This window comes from Phymastichus coffea, unplaced genomic scaffold, assembly GCF_024137745.1.
Source record: "Phymastichus coffea isolate CEN01 unplaced genomic scaffold, Cenicafe_Pcof_1.1 PCOF00149, whole genome shotgun sequence".
NCBI classification, from domain to species: domain Eukaryota; kingdom Metazoa; phylum Arthropoda; class Insecta; order Hymenoptera; family Eulophidae; genus Phymastichus; species Phymastichus coffea.
The window spans coordinates 197,570-210,166 of NW_026706960.1; the positions used below are offsets into that span (position 1 = coordinate 197,570).

The 12,597-nt window shown below is 42.8% G+C and overlaps 1 protein-coding gene across 1 annotated transcript in view; it reads right to left on the minus strand.

The window, feature by feature from the left end:
* Nucleotides 1-11,082, minus strand: part of LOC131672382 (uncharacterized) — a gene marked incomplete at its 3' end in the record, with an annotated part of 198,591 nt that extends 187,509 nt beyond the window's left edge. Inside the window, exons 1-2 of the mRNA XM_058949573.1 lie at nucleotides 10,357-11,082; nucleotides 8,181-8,482 (exon numbers count right to left, since the gene is read on the minus strand). Of these exons, the coding sequence (XP_058805556.1) occupies nucleotides 8,181-8,252 (72 nt within the window). The remainder of the gene's footprint in view (nucleotides 1-8,180; nucleotides 8,483-10,356) is intronic.
* Nucleotides 11,083-12,597: the final 1,515 nt, after the last annotated feature.

Here is a 12,597-nt window from a genome sequence, read left to right on the forward strand (position 1 = left end):
TCGCGGTGAGCGATGTCCGAATTAAGCGCGTCTGATTAAAATTCAAAGGTGCATCGCCGCGCCCGCGCACCGTTGCGCCTTCCGTAACGGCGTTTGGCGAGGCTCACGCGCGCACTGCCCTCTATCGACTTGCGCAATTAATGCGTATGGCAGATATCTTTCGACTTTGCGATGGGACAACGGGGAAATAAAAGGATTTATCTTGCCAAGTGCCACCGGTGTAATTACACCGAGGAAGCCAATCGGAAAGTCAGCTGTCTCCGGGCTACTTCGTGAAACCCCCGCGCACACGCGAGAGAGTGGTTTGCTACTTTCGATTTCCATGCGAGGGGGGACAAGGTCAAGTTCGACATTGCATGCACAGAAAATAGCATCTTCGCGAAACACCTGCTTTCTCTCTCTCTCTCTCTCTCTCTCTCTCTCTCTCTCTCTCTCTCTCTCTCTCTCCGCTCACGCGAAAAAAAACGCGCGGAACGTATAATGTATTGCGGAGTCATCGTTATTTCGCACCTTTTGAGTACACCTTGTCGATGTATACTGCGATGCTTGTTAGTGGTTTGTTTTTTGGCTGGCAAGATGAATAGCGTGTAAATGTAATACGACGAAGAAGTGAATATTGAAAATGGAAACTTCAGCACGCACTAATGAATGAAGTAAGCTTCGTACAATAACATCACTTTCCCAAGCGAGCCGCAAGTGCTGTTCTCAAGCTCAAGTACATAATGAAGTCGCGCGTTCACGTCGATGCACAATCATATCGAAAAACCGCAAGATACGTGAAACCTCAACCTTGAAAGGAAAAACCCGGCGCACGGATTGGGATATTCAGGTCTGACGTGCTGTTGGGTAAAAAGCGCGTGGAAAGGGTATGCCAACGATGTGGAGCGCCGCGGAGCGTTGTAAGACAATAGCGAGATACGTGAAATTTCACTTTAAACTTTCGCTTCTAATTAATTGGAAGCGTTTGATCGCTAAAGCGCAAACAGCCTGTGTACGTGTGTATGTGTCCCTTTCGAGTTTCAGAGCTGCAATCACGAGCGCCGCTACGGATCGAAGGGACTGAAACTCTCCTGGGGTGAAAGGACTATAAGTATCTGTGCGAGCCTTGCTTTTATATTGGAATTAGGTTATTTAGAACGGCGGATTTGTACTGCCGTTGCTGTTCGTACTTACTTTGATCTGATATTGCTTAATTTTTTTTCTGGTGTGAAACGGTTCATGTTTCAGTTGTTTTCGATTTTTCACCGATTCTTTTTAATTTTATTGTCGTGGATTTGGAGTTTCAATTAACCTTGATTTCTCAATTCGGCTGCTCGAGTACTATACAGCTATACGTACGTGTGAACGGTTTTATAATTTTCATAAGCACTATAATAACACAAAAATAATTACATTTACATACGGTTCGTTCGATCTTGAAGCTATTCGTCTCTTATTACACTTACTTTCATTAATATTGTTCAATAAATTTCGGATTCTTTGAATTCCAAAAACTAGCGATAAATGGACAACATAAGCATAGTCCATAACGCACAAAAGTATGCAAAGTTTAACACAACTTGGATCGATGATTGTGCAATTATTCACGGGATAGAACATCCATATGGAAATATTTCGCGCTTCCAGCCTCGCGAAAATACCTTCAAACACGACTAAATTAGCAGGCGGCACGGGCAGCCAACGTGTTTAGTTAGTACATAAAAATAACATTCCAACGTAGAAGAGCGTGTACTTAAATATGTAGTCTGCGCAGCGTGACGATATATATACATGTTGAAGTAGCGCACAGCCGCGGCATTGCGCGCCAAGGACTCAAATCATTCGTTTTAATCGAATTTGTATCATGCGCCTAAGAGTCACACACAGAGAACAAGCCGCTGCCGACAATGACAATTTAAAGCCGCCAATTTTTTTTTATTCCGCCGAGCTCTGTAAAAATCATGCCGATCGTGCTGCCGCTTGCTGTTTATGTACCTTGTACGACCATACAAATGCTCTGTTGAGCAACGCCTGCAAAGGGAGGTAATATCAAAGAATCGATCGTTAATCGAGGGACACAAAGCATTTTATCCGCTCACATGAATTGCACCTTCTTTTCTTTTATTTTGATCGTACCGACACCTTTTATATCTCAATATAAGGATTTGCAAAGTTCTCAATCGTGTATATATAAGGCTTTACTTGTGTATTTACTGCGCCGATTTTTCATCTCGGAAATATGTAATATGTAGTTCAGAATATACGTGTTATTGGCCATTTGAATGCGATTAATGAGATTGTTAATGTTTGGCCACGCAATGGAACTGAAAATAACTGATAAGACGATTATTTTCTCAGCCAAGAAAATATTTTATGCAAGTTTATGCAACACCATCTTCAAATTATAATACAAACGAAACCTCAGATATGCGTACACTACATAAACAAATAACAAAAATCAATTTTACGGACATTATATGAAAAAAGCGATTCAAGTCGCTTTAATTGTACTTACTGGTATGTCTAATATAAAAACGATAAAAAACATAAAGTATTGCTTTTTCGATGCCCACTACTTCCGTTGTACATCAAAAATTAAACTGAAATTTGTTATTGAATTTCCAACAAACAGAAAAAACAAGTTTTCAAACAGTTCGCAAGTACTAAAGAAATGCATTCATTACGCTGCAAACCACTCAAACTGTCAACCATTAAAAAGAAAGACTCAACGAGACAAATGCCAGTAAGCAAAAAAAAAAAAGTCCGCGGAATTTCGCAGTCCATGACGAAATCTTAATAAGGCAGCAGACAGGGAGAGGTAGGTGAATTTTTTTGCGTTGCTGAAAGCGCGTAAATCGTTTGCAAAGCCAACTTTTGTATTCCGAGCGAGTTTCCGCGCGGTGGGCGCGTGCGCACCAAAGTTTTTCAATTAGTCGCGAATTACAAATGTGCCTCTCTCTTTCTCTCCTTTAACTCGTTTCCTCGCGCGTGCGTTTCGGCGAATCGCAGCAGAGTTGATTCGCACCCACCGCGCGCGCGGAGACTACAAGAACGCGCGTGCCTTCGTTGGTTGTTCGTCATTTCAACGGCCGAATGAGGGATTCGTGCCCGTGGACACGTTCGAGAGCGCTCAAAGCAAGACAACGATCGCGTTGACTCGAACCGACGTTCATTAAAAATAACGCACTCGCAGGTCCAAGATCCAAGAAGGCGCAGAATTCGCCACGAAAGAGCAACAGGCGAGCTTGCCGCAAGCTGAAAAAGGCCTGTAAAAGTCAACGTGTCGCTCGGGCAAAATCGGGGCTTATTTATAAACGCAAAGCATGCGCGTAGCTGTGGGATCTATCTATATTTACGGCGCGCAGGTTATACACGTACGTACGAGTGATGTCTCTCGCTCGTCCGCGCCCCGTTACGCAATGGCATCGTACGAAGAATATGCACACACGTGCGCGCGTCTATCTGAAATCATTCCTTTTAACTGCTCAAACAGGAGGATTCGCGCTGACGTGCATATCATCTGCGCGACATAGATTTATTATCCTTGTGACTGACGGCGACGATGCGCGCCGCGCCGCTCGCTGATTTATGACGTATATCAAAACATTACTAGCGACACATGCGCGTGTATCCTAACAAATGACTGATCCAATCTGCGCGGAACGAACGCTTTCTTGGCGGCGGACCGCTGGACAATTTGTCGAGCTCGATATCGGCATGCCTACACGAAATAACCGCATATTTTGGAAATAACTCTGTTTCAATTGTACCAGTGTAGCGATGCGAACAAGAATCTTTTACGAGGCACGTAAGTTGCAGTTTAGAGTGACCTCATGACTGTCTGTGTACACATGCGCGCATCGATTGGCTTCAATTGCAATTCAAGGCCGATATTTCGCATTCTTTTTTTAGATGCAAAATCGTGGTCTGCGCGAAAATAGATACCTCATTAGCTGCTGCCGCGAAAGCGTTTACACAATATCGAGATGATCAAGTGCGAGAATGCGCGACTAGCAGTCGTTTCTTTCAACTTCATTTAATAATGACCGAGTTCTTCGAATGAATATTAATTGGAAATGTTGAATGCAGAGGCGCAGAAACCGCTCTTCATTGCCTGTATAGAAGAGTCGACGCCAATAGATAAATCATTGTAGTTTCATGAATGAAAACGCCAACGGAATAATGACTTTAGACAAACCCAGTGGTACCTTGCCATTTGGATTAAAGAAATATTATTCGTAATTTAATTTTCTCATTTCATTCATAATTTGATATTCATATTTGGTTATCTACATGTAAAACACTGATCGTTTAGCGACTCAAAATAAAGATAAATAAAAAAATCGCATTCTCTGACGTTTTTTCCTTCGCAAGCCAATCATCTCCAACAGCGCATTTTAATAACCCATTCCCCTCCAAAAACGAAAAACCATAGCCACAAATTGTCAATAATTAGTCACTGTCGATCGAAAAAAGTACAGGAAAAACGATGGAAGTAGTGGATGGATATACCAAAGCGCTGAATCAGCATCCTATATATCCCAACGTACGACGCCGCTTCTCTTTCACGCAAAGGCATATGGTACTCCTTTATGAACCCACCCGCACGGCAGAAAAGTTCTTTTTTTTTCCCAAGCAAAGGAGAGCGAAATAAAAAAAAAGAAAGGTTCCCCTTGCTCCGGCAACACGCACAGGTATAGGATTTACGAAGAGGGTCCAACTTACAGGTCAGCAAGGCGGTTCATGGCCGCGTTCGCGGCAGCGCGTACACGCTACCCGCAGCAGCAGCAGCAGCAGCAGCAAGTCCATCGACAAATGAATTGTTATACGGTTGATTTAATAAGTGAACGCCGCGCGCGTGCAAATGCTGGCTGCGCGCGAGCGAGTCGGCGCCCGCGCCTGCGCAATCGTCATGGTCTGCTGTGCGCGCTTTTCGTTGGGATGCGCAATTATCCAATTAGCGCAGTCTTTTGCGTTTTACGAGAAGCCCGATAATTATGAGAGATTTTTCGGAGACGTTGTGCGCGACGTCGTTATCGCTTCTTACGTCTGGGTGGTCGCTCGAATATTAACATTGGTCGGATGATTCCTTTTATTTTGGAGGGTTGCTGAACCGACTGCATCGAGTCGCTTCTAAACAGCCTGCACTATGTCCATGTTTAGTTTTCTACGTTTATTAATTATAAATAATGGTTAGAGGTGCAGATCAATCTGAAAACGGGCACGAGGCAATTAATAAAATACAAATGAGGTATAAACGAAGTAGAAAGTGTAGACATGGTAACTGCGCACATAAGATCGCTATCTAAATAACACAGCGTTATAAGTTGAAAATGAAAACAAACTCGCGAGAGAATTTCGTATAGCGCCGGCGGTTGATCAGAGCAGAGCAATTATTGTCCAATAAAACGCGGTAGATTGAATCGGCGGAAAACATGGGAGATGCGTTGCATTCGAGAACAAAAGATAACTTCCTAATATCCGCGAGACTCTCTTGTTTCCTCTAACTTGGCCAAGATCTGGTTGGCTAGATAAAAAAAAAAAAAAAAAAAAAAGGCCGCGGTAATAATAGGCCGAAAAATCGAGGCCGCTCCGTAACAATCAATCGATGCTGAGTATATATCTCGAGGGCGTCTTTGCGCAAAGGATTTGACCGATTTTCCGCGCGCGCGAGGAGCGTGGAATTTTCAATTTGCCCGCATCCTTCGACACATCCCGTTACACGTACACCCGCGCCTCTGATCACAACTGCGAGCTCGGTAATGCGCTGTATGCCCCGGTAGATCTGACTGTTTTTTTTTCTTTAATCGAATGTACAAGCCGATCGCAGCTGATTTCGCCCGTGTGTTCGTTTTTACAGCATTTTCATCGCGCAAGCGATGATAACAGAAATCAAGCAATTTCAGAAGTACGCGAGAGCTTGGAACATTGCGAGACAATTGCCGTCGGTGTTGTGCGCGCTCGAGAGATATCTTTTACAAGAGCGAATCCAATTATTGTGATCTAGGTGAGGTGCATTATAGATGTCAGTTTCCCAGGACAATTAAAAGATCTGCATTTGAGGCACTGCGCGCAGAGAAGCTTACCGAGAGCACTCGAGGAAAAGCTGCGCCAAGATAAGAATCTACTTTCAAATTTTCTCGAATTGGCGATGCAGCTTTTCACTTCTCTGCCTTATCGGACAATGCAGCAGCGTGGCTGAGATTATTTCATCGCTTTTATAAATCTACGTGTTTGTTGCGTTGCTAAACGGGAATACTCTGTGGCGTGTGTAATAATTTTTACGAAATCATTTGTAAGAGAAATTGTGCGATTCACTCACTAAATAACAAAAATAATCGACAATCCTTTGAAGTAAAGAGAAAAAAATTCTCATCGGCCAATCATTCTCAGAGGCAACGCTGGTGTATGTATCTCGTTAAAGTTCTCACGAGCGAAGCAAAGGCAAAGTGCGATCGTTAGCCTAAATACGGTAAAACGCGCGCGTACGATTACAAGTCACTCGCGGAGCGGCGACGAAGGCGAATCGAGAAAAATATATGCACGGAAGTGTTGATGATGGAAACAACTTATATTCTTTGAAAGCACTCGCGCCGATCAATCGTAATCCATCTTGAGGCTACGCGTTTTACGCGCGCCTCGGCTCACGAAGACGATTACCGCGCGTGCTGCAATCTGCATACGATTTCAGATGTACTATGCTAAGCAACGCGGAAAACAAAACGACGAGCGATGTCTTCGGTCATTGTCGCTTTGTAGCGTGTTTTCAAATATCTGTTAAATATCATGTTAGACCGGTTGGATACTTTTCAAATATTTGAACGATAGTTGGTTTCTCTTTTGAAGATGAAGATATCATTGAACGGACCTTAATAATTAGCTAATTGATTGTTCGCCGACGGTAAATAAAAGCGATCTCTAACGGCAATATTGAATATTCGTTGAAAGAATCGTAAGAATCGTTGTCAAATATCGCGTCTCGCTCAAAACTAATCAATTTACAAGAAAAGCAGCCACTCGGCTCTCACCTAGAAACCTTAACAAGCCACAGCACCATCTGGAAACGCGTATAATTTAATAATCCGAAGAGGAAGCTTTTCTCAACATCCTCGAGCGTATTCCGCTAAGAAGAAACTACTCAGAACTCTATAGGTAATCCATCACCTGCCTCCGCCGAAACTATTTCGCGTGCGGTCTGTAACTTGCAACGCAAGCGGCGTAAATCTTTGAGCGGTCTATCGGTCGACAGACTTTATTCCGGATACCTAATGAGAGAACACGCTGCTTCCTTATTATTTACTGTTAGGGCGCCAAGTCGACGAGCTGTAATTTTGAAGAGAGAGATTGTCAAGGAAGCGACGGTTGCACCTTTTATGAGCCTCTTAGCTTTCGATGTACTCGCTGCGCATAAGATTAACAGCTGGGGTATACCCATCATCTGTGCACTAATCAGACTAACAGTGTGTATTCTAGATTATTACTAGCGGGACACGGTGTTACGTGAAATGGAGCAATCGTTCGCAAAAGTTTCACGGACTCGTGGCTTCGATGATAATCAAACTTCGGAATTTGTCAGATAATGCTTTCAAATGAATCAGTTTGGTTATAATTATGTGAATTGTTGGATATTGAGTACCCGAGCGTTACACTTTTTAGATAGGTGACTACTGAGTGTTTTCTAACAACGTTTTAATGGGACTGTTTCTGGTATTGTGAAAAATTGCGCGAAGGGTAAAAGCGGTAATGTAATTTTAAACGACGTTGTTTGTCACGAGCGTCGGTAACGACGTCTTTCGGTAGGGCATTCGGGAAAATGGGACAAAACGTGGAAAAATTCCAGCTATCGCGAAATTAATAAAACGACCTATTTCTTTTTCAATTTAAGAAAGTACGAACACAAAGGATCGCGAGCTCCGACGAAATAACTCGTCACGCCATGTAAATGTCCTCGACAGCTCTATTTACTAACGGGAGCTAAACATCTCGCACCCTAAAAAAACGAATATATATATATATATATATATATATATATATATATATATATATATATATATACACGTCACACCGTGACGACTTTCCTCTCGATGCACCGTACAGAGCATTGCACAACTTTCAGGGGAGATATATATACACACGTACGGTGGCAAAACAGTGAAAGCCGAGCAGAGTGAGCGAGCAACGCGACAAAGTGTATCACTCACCGGAAAGTTTCGTATTCCGAGGCGCACCTTGGAGTACTTCTTCATCAAGACTCGCCAGAGGACGTAGGCCATGGCTACGGCACTCTTCTATAAACTCTCCGACTCTTCTTCGGGCTATTCAACTTCTCGCTTATGCAGCAGCATATCATACACTGCACAAGCCCGGAAGTCGAGGCTGTCGTTACGCGTACACACCTTGATGTCTCCTTTTCTTTATCTTTTTTCAAAGCCACCTGCAGCAGCAGAAGCCTACGGGTCGATCGTGTTCGTCCTCGCTCATTGCTTCTCGTCGGCGTTGCCTGCTGAAACAATTAAAAAATTATTCACGGTGATTAGACTTTGGCGGTCAAGGCTGTATCTTCATTGGTTTTTTAATTGCCGAAGTTTTTCTTCTTTGTTGTTATTTCTTTTGAGACTAATGCGGCATTCAAATGTTATTTGACAGCTACGTGAGAACATATCTTTTTCAGATCTACGAAAGATAAGGAGTTCGAAAGCCAACCGTAAAATCTCCGTTAAAGTTCTCTTTTATTGTGCAGCGTTGCATTGACAGGTAATAACGTTGAGAAACGTTTAAAAATAATTTAACGACTCAATTTTTCTTCAAAAGATGCTTGATGTTGGTAAAACGTGAATGGCATAGGAAAGCGTTTCATTTTTTTCCCACCTGACAATTCAGCAGCCATTGCTAAATCCATTGCAGGTATACCGGTTTTCCATTAACATATCAAACATTTTTCATCGCGCAGTGCGATCGATCGCCAAATCGCAAAGCAACATCAGCAGACCGAGTTCATATAAATGGTCAGAGTCGATTCGCTCGATTTTCTCACGTGCATAGTTCGTCGTCGTCGCCGGCATCTTCCGCATTTTATGTATCTCGTCGCGGTAATCTGGAGAGAGGAAAAGAAAACTTTCCAAACGTGAGAGAACACACAAAAGACTTCTCTTTCTTGCGAGCTGTCGTTTTTTTCTTTTTTTCGTGAATTCTTCATTTGCATGTCAATGGAACGTGTCTCCCATCGACAGCCCTCGCAATCTCGCTACACAACGTCATAATGTACCTTTCAATTAGATTGCATTGACAATGCGTCGATAGTCGTGATTTTTTGTTTACGATCTTACGCCGCCGCCCCCATTCGCTACTACCATGTGTGCATAAACAATTAACGCCGTAATTGCGCACTCTGCTGGCTGCGCATTTTTCCGCGGTGGACGCACTCGCAAAAATATATTGCGCAATTTCTATTTTTTCGCCCGCGCCAAAAGTCTTAATAGAGTTTGCAAACGCTTGGGAGAGCTGACAGGACAATAAGCTTTTGCGCACGCACAAGCCGATTATTACACATTGTCTTGTGCCAAGCGCGATTTTTCGATGGCCGCTACTTTGAGAGTTTTACGAGCGTGCGCCGTTTTAACGGAAGCTGCTTTTCACGTTACGTCATTTTCATTATCGATGGTCAATATAGCCCGCGTTACGTGTCCATTAGTACATTGTCAAATAGTCGTTAAATATTTTTCTTCGCATTACGTAAAAGTACGTGCGATGATCGATATTCCAGTTCTTTTCTTATCGATAATTAATTAAATCTAAACGTCTGTGTGAAAGTTTGTGTATGTAGGAAGCAATGGAAATAGCTGAACATAAATCCCGGCAAAGAAACTCATCGCGGCATTGTCTTGATGTACAAACGTTTCCGGCTAACAGAGATTCTACTCGCATAACTTGACTGCTCCAGCGAGATGCTCAAGGCTACTGTCATAACGCGCTCGCACAAGTACAAAATTTCCATTATGCGTGGATGTACATAAAGATTTTTCAAGTTCATGGCAATGGAAATTTTTTGAAAAACACTTTCGACTATTTCAAATATTATTGAAGATTGTATAAACATTATGATATATGCCATTCTCTCAAGGTTAAGTACAATGCGCGCAATGAAAATTCACGTCGTATAATATAATATTCAGACATACTGTTATGTTAATATATGTATTCACAAGTTCAACGCTCTATAATTAGTTACTGTATTCGCGTAAAAACTTTCAATTGAATCTGTTCAGAACGCGAATTCGTATTCCGATAAATCTATAAATAAACAATTCGATTGAAATTTGGCGAAAAAAAGGATGGCGTATACCAGAAATTTTAATTAAAATAAGTAAAGCAACTCACCAGTAAACGCAACCAATTTGGCCAGTCGATTGTCCTTGACGTCTCTGTACTATTTCCCGAAAAGAGTCAAGCTTCAGTTTCAGTCACGTCGAGACACAAAAAAACGACTGAGCTTGTAACGCACATTCAAAGTGGAGCGCATGCGCGTAGTCAAGAGTAAACAAATCCGGTGTTTCGATGGAAATTCGAACGAGACACGTTTCCGTATAAATGCCTGTTTTTTCACACTTGACACTTGCGAACTGTGCATGAAGATTTCTGTTTACTTTTGGAATTTCAACTTTGACTTGGAATTAACAGTTTTCGTTAAACTTGGTTGCAAATTTCAGGGATTCGTATGTTCAAACGACAACCCTTTTTTGAAGTAGATGACAATTAGCTTATGCTGATGCACAATCATTAAAAATAGTTGTCTGGTAAATAAAAATAAATCACAGGAGACATCTAAACATTCAAGTATATCTCAGTCGAAGCTCGCAATCACCAAAATTTACATGCAAATCAGAACGCATTCACAGGCAATAACAGCATAAATTTGCTCCAAATTTCTAAATACTTGTCACCGAGCACGTCAAAAATTAACACACACACAGCAATTTCGTTCACATGTCTTCCAGCGAAAAAATCCAAGCACTCTTATAACTCATGAATTTCGAAAGAAGAAAGAGGAGCGCACATGTCGAGGAAAAAAGTGACGAGGAAACAAAAAAGCCGATCGCGCACGCGTGCTCGGCTCGCGCGCCGGGAAATAACTGACACAATGCCTTGGCGACTCGGCGAGTCTAGCGCCAGCGCGACCTGTTGGTGGAGAGAGAGCTGAGCTATGAGCGAGCGCGCCACAAGCTCCTGCAGCAGCAGCCTTCTTCTCTCTTCCTTCTTTTTACAAGTCGTCGGCTATACGTGTATGTGTGTAAAGGGCTTGTCTCTCTATTTTTGCCTTTTTCACTTCGGCTTTGTTTCACTCTCGCACCGAGAGGGACGGACTTTAGCTGTTCGCGCGCGCACACACACAGCTGAATTCTGTTTTTCCCTTTTCTTTTTTATGTGATGAGGGCGGCTATACGGGCAAATGCGCGCGCATTGCATCGGAAACATTTTGAATTTCAGATTTTACACCTAGCTGGGTAATACTGACAGGTTCTGTGAAGAAGGAAAATGAAATGGAGATTTTTTGACGGTGTACAATGCTACGAAGAAAACTTTCTAGTGCTTCGCGGATTCCAGATTTTTATACCAACATTATCGTTGTAGTTTCTTGCTTTCATCGCGAAATTAATCCCATTCATTGCCAGAACATCGTGGAGATTTCTAAAAGAAAACTTCAATGAAACGTTCGGTTTCCCGAACAAACCTCCTCCATATCTCGAAATTTCATCTGAAAATTCACTCTCGCAGACCGATTCCGAACTGAAGCGATCAAAAATGCCACCCACGAACAATCGGCGATAGATCGGCAAGTGGATCACTGGAAAGGGAGAACGAGAGGTAACAAAATCGCAACTGGCTCTTCCTGTCCAGCGTGCAACGCGGTGCTCGCGCGCGTCTCCGGTTCGTCTGCTTTTATATTCAACCAACGAACAAACGGCGGCTGGCAATCATCGTCTCTCCGCCTTTTCGCGCGCGCCAAGCCTTAATGGCTCTGCAAATGCGCCGCGTGTTTGCGAAAGGCTAACTCGCTATTAAATGCTTCGCGCTTTATATTTTTTCCGTTGCTGCGCCGTTGCGCCAGGATTGTTGGGTGAAACTGTTGATCGAACTACACGAGCGATCGCTTGTTTATTCGTTGTGATTGTTAAATGAATTTCGAGCTTTCGAATTCAGCAATTTCCATATTGATAAATCATCATTGTCTTTCCTTAAACGGTGAAACTGGAATACTCGAAAGAGCGCTCACGCGCGCTCGACAGAGATATTTCAGGGTAAACGACAAACTCATTTTTCGACGGCTCAGCGCAGCTTTGCAAATGAGAATTGCGAGAATCGAAAAATATTCGTTTGTAAATTCGCGTCATTAATATCACTTATCGTTTATCAAGCTCGGGCCGTCGTGCGCACATTTATCCACGCATCGAGCGCAACAGCTTACGGAATGAATACACGCGACACGACGAAAAACACTAATGAATTAGCCGTGGTTTTTCGTGTCAACAACGAATTGAACCCCCACGACGATAAATGCTCGTTCTCTCGCTCACTCACTTTATTCTTTAATCATCGTCTTCCGGTATACTTTCAGAGCGC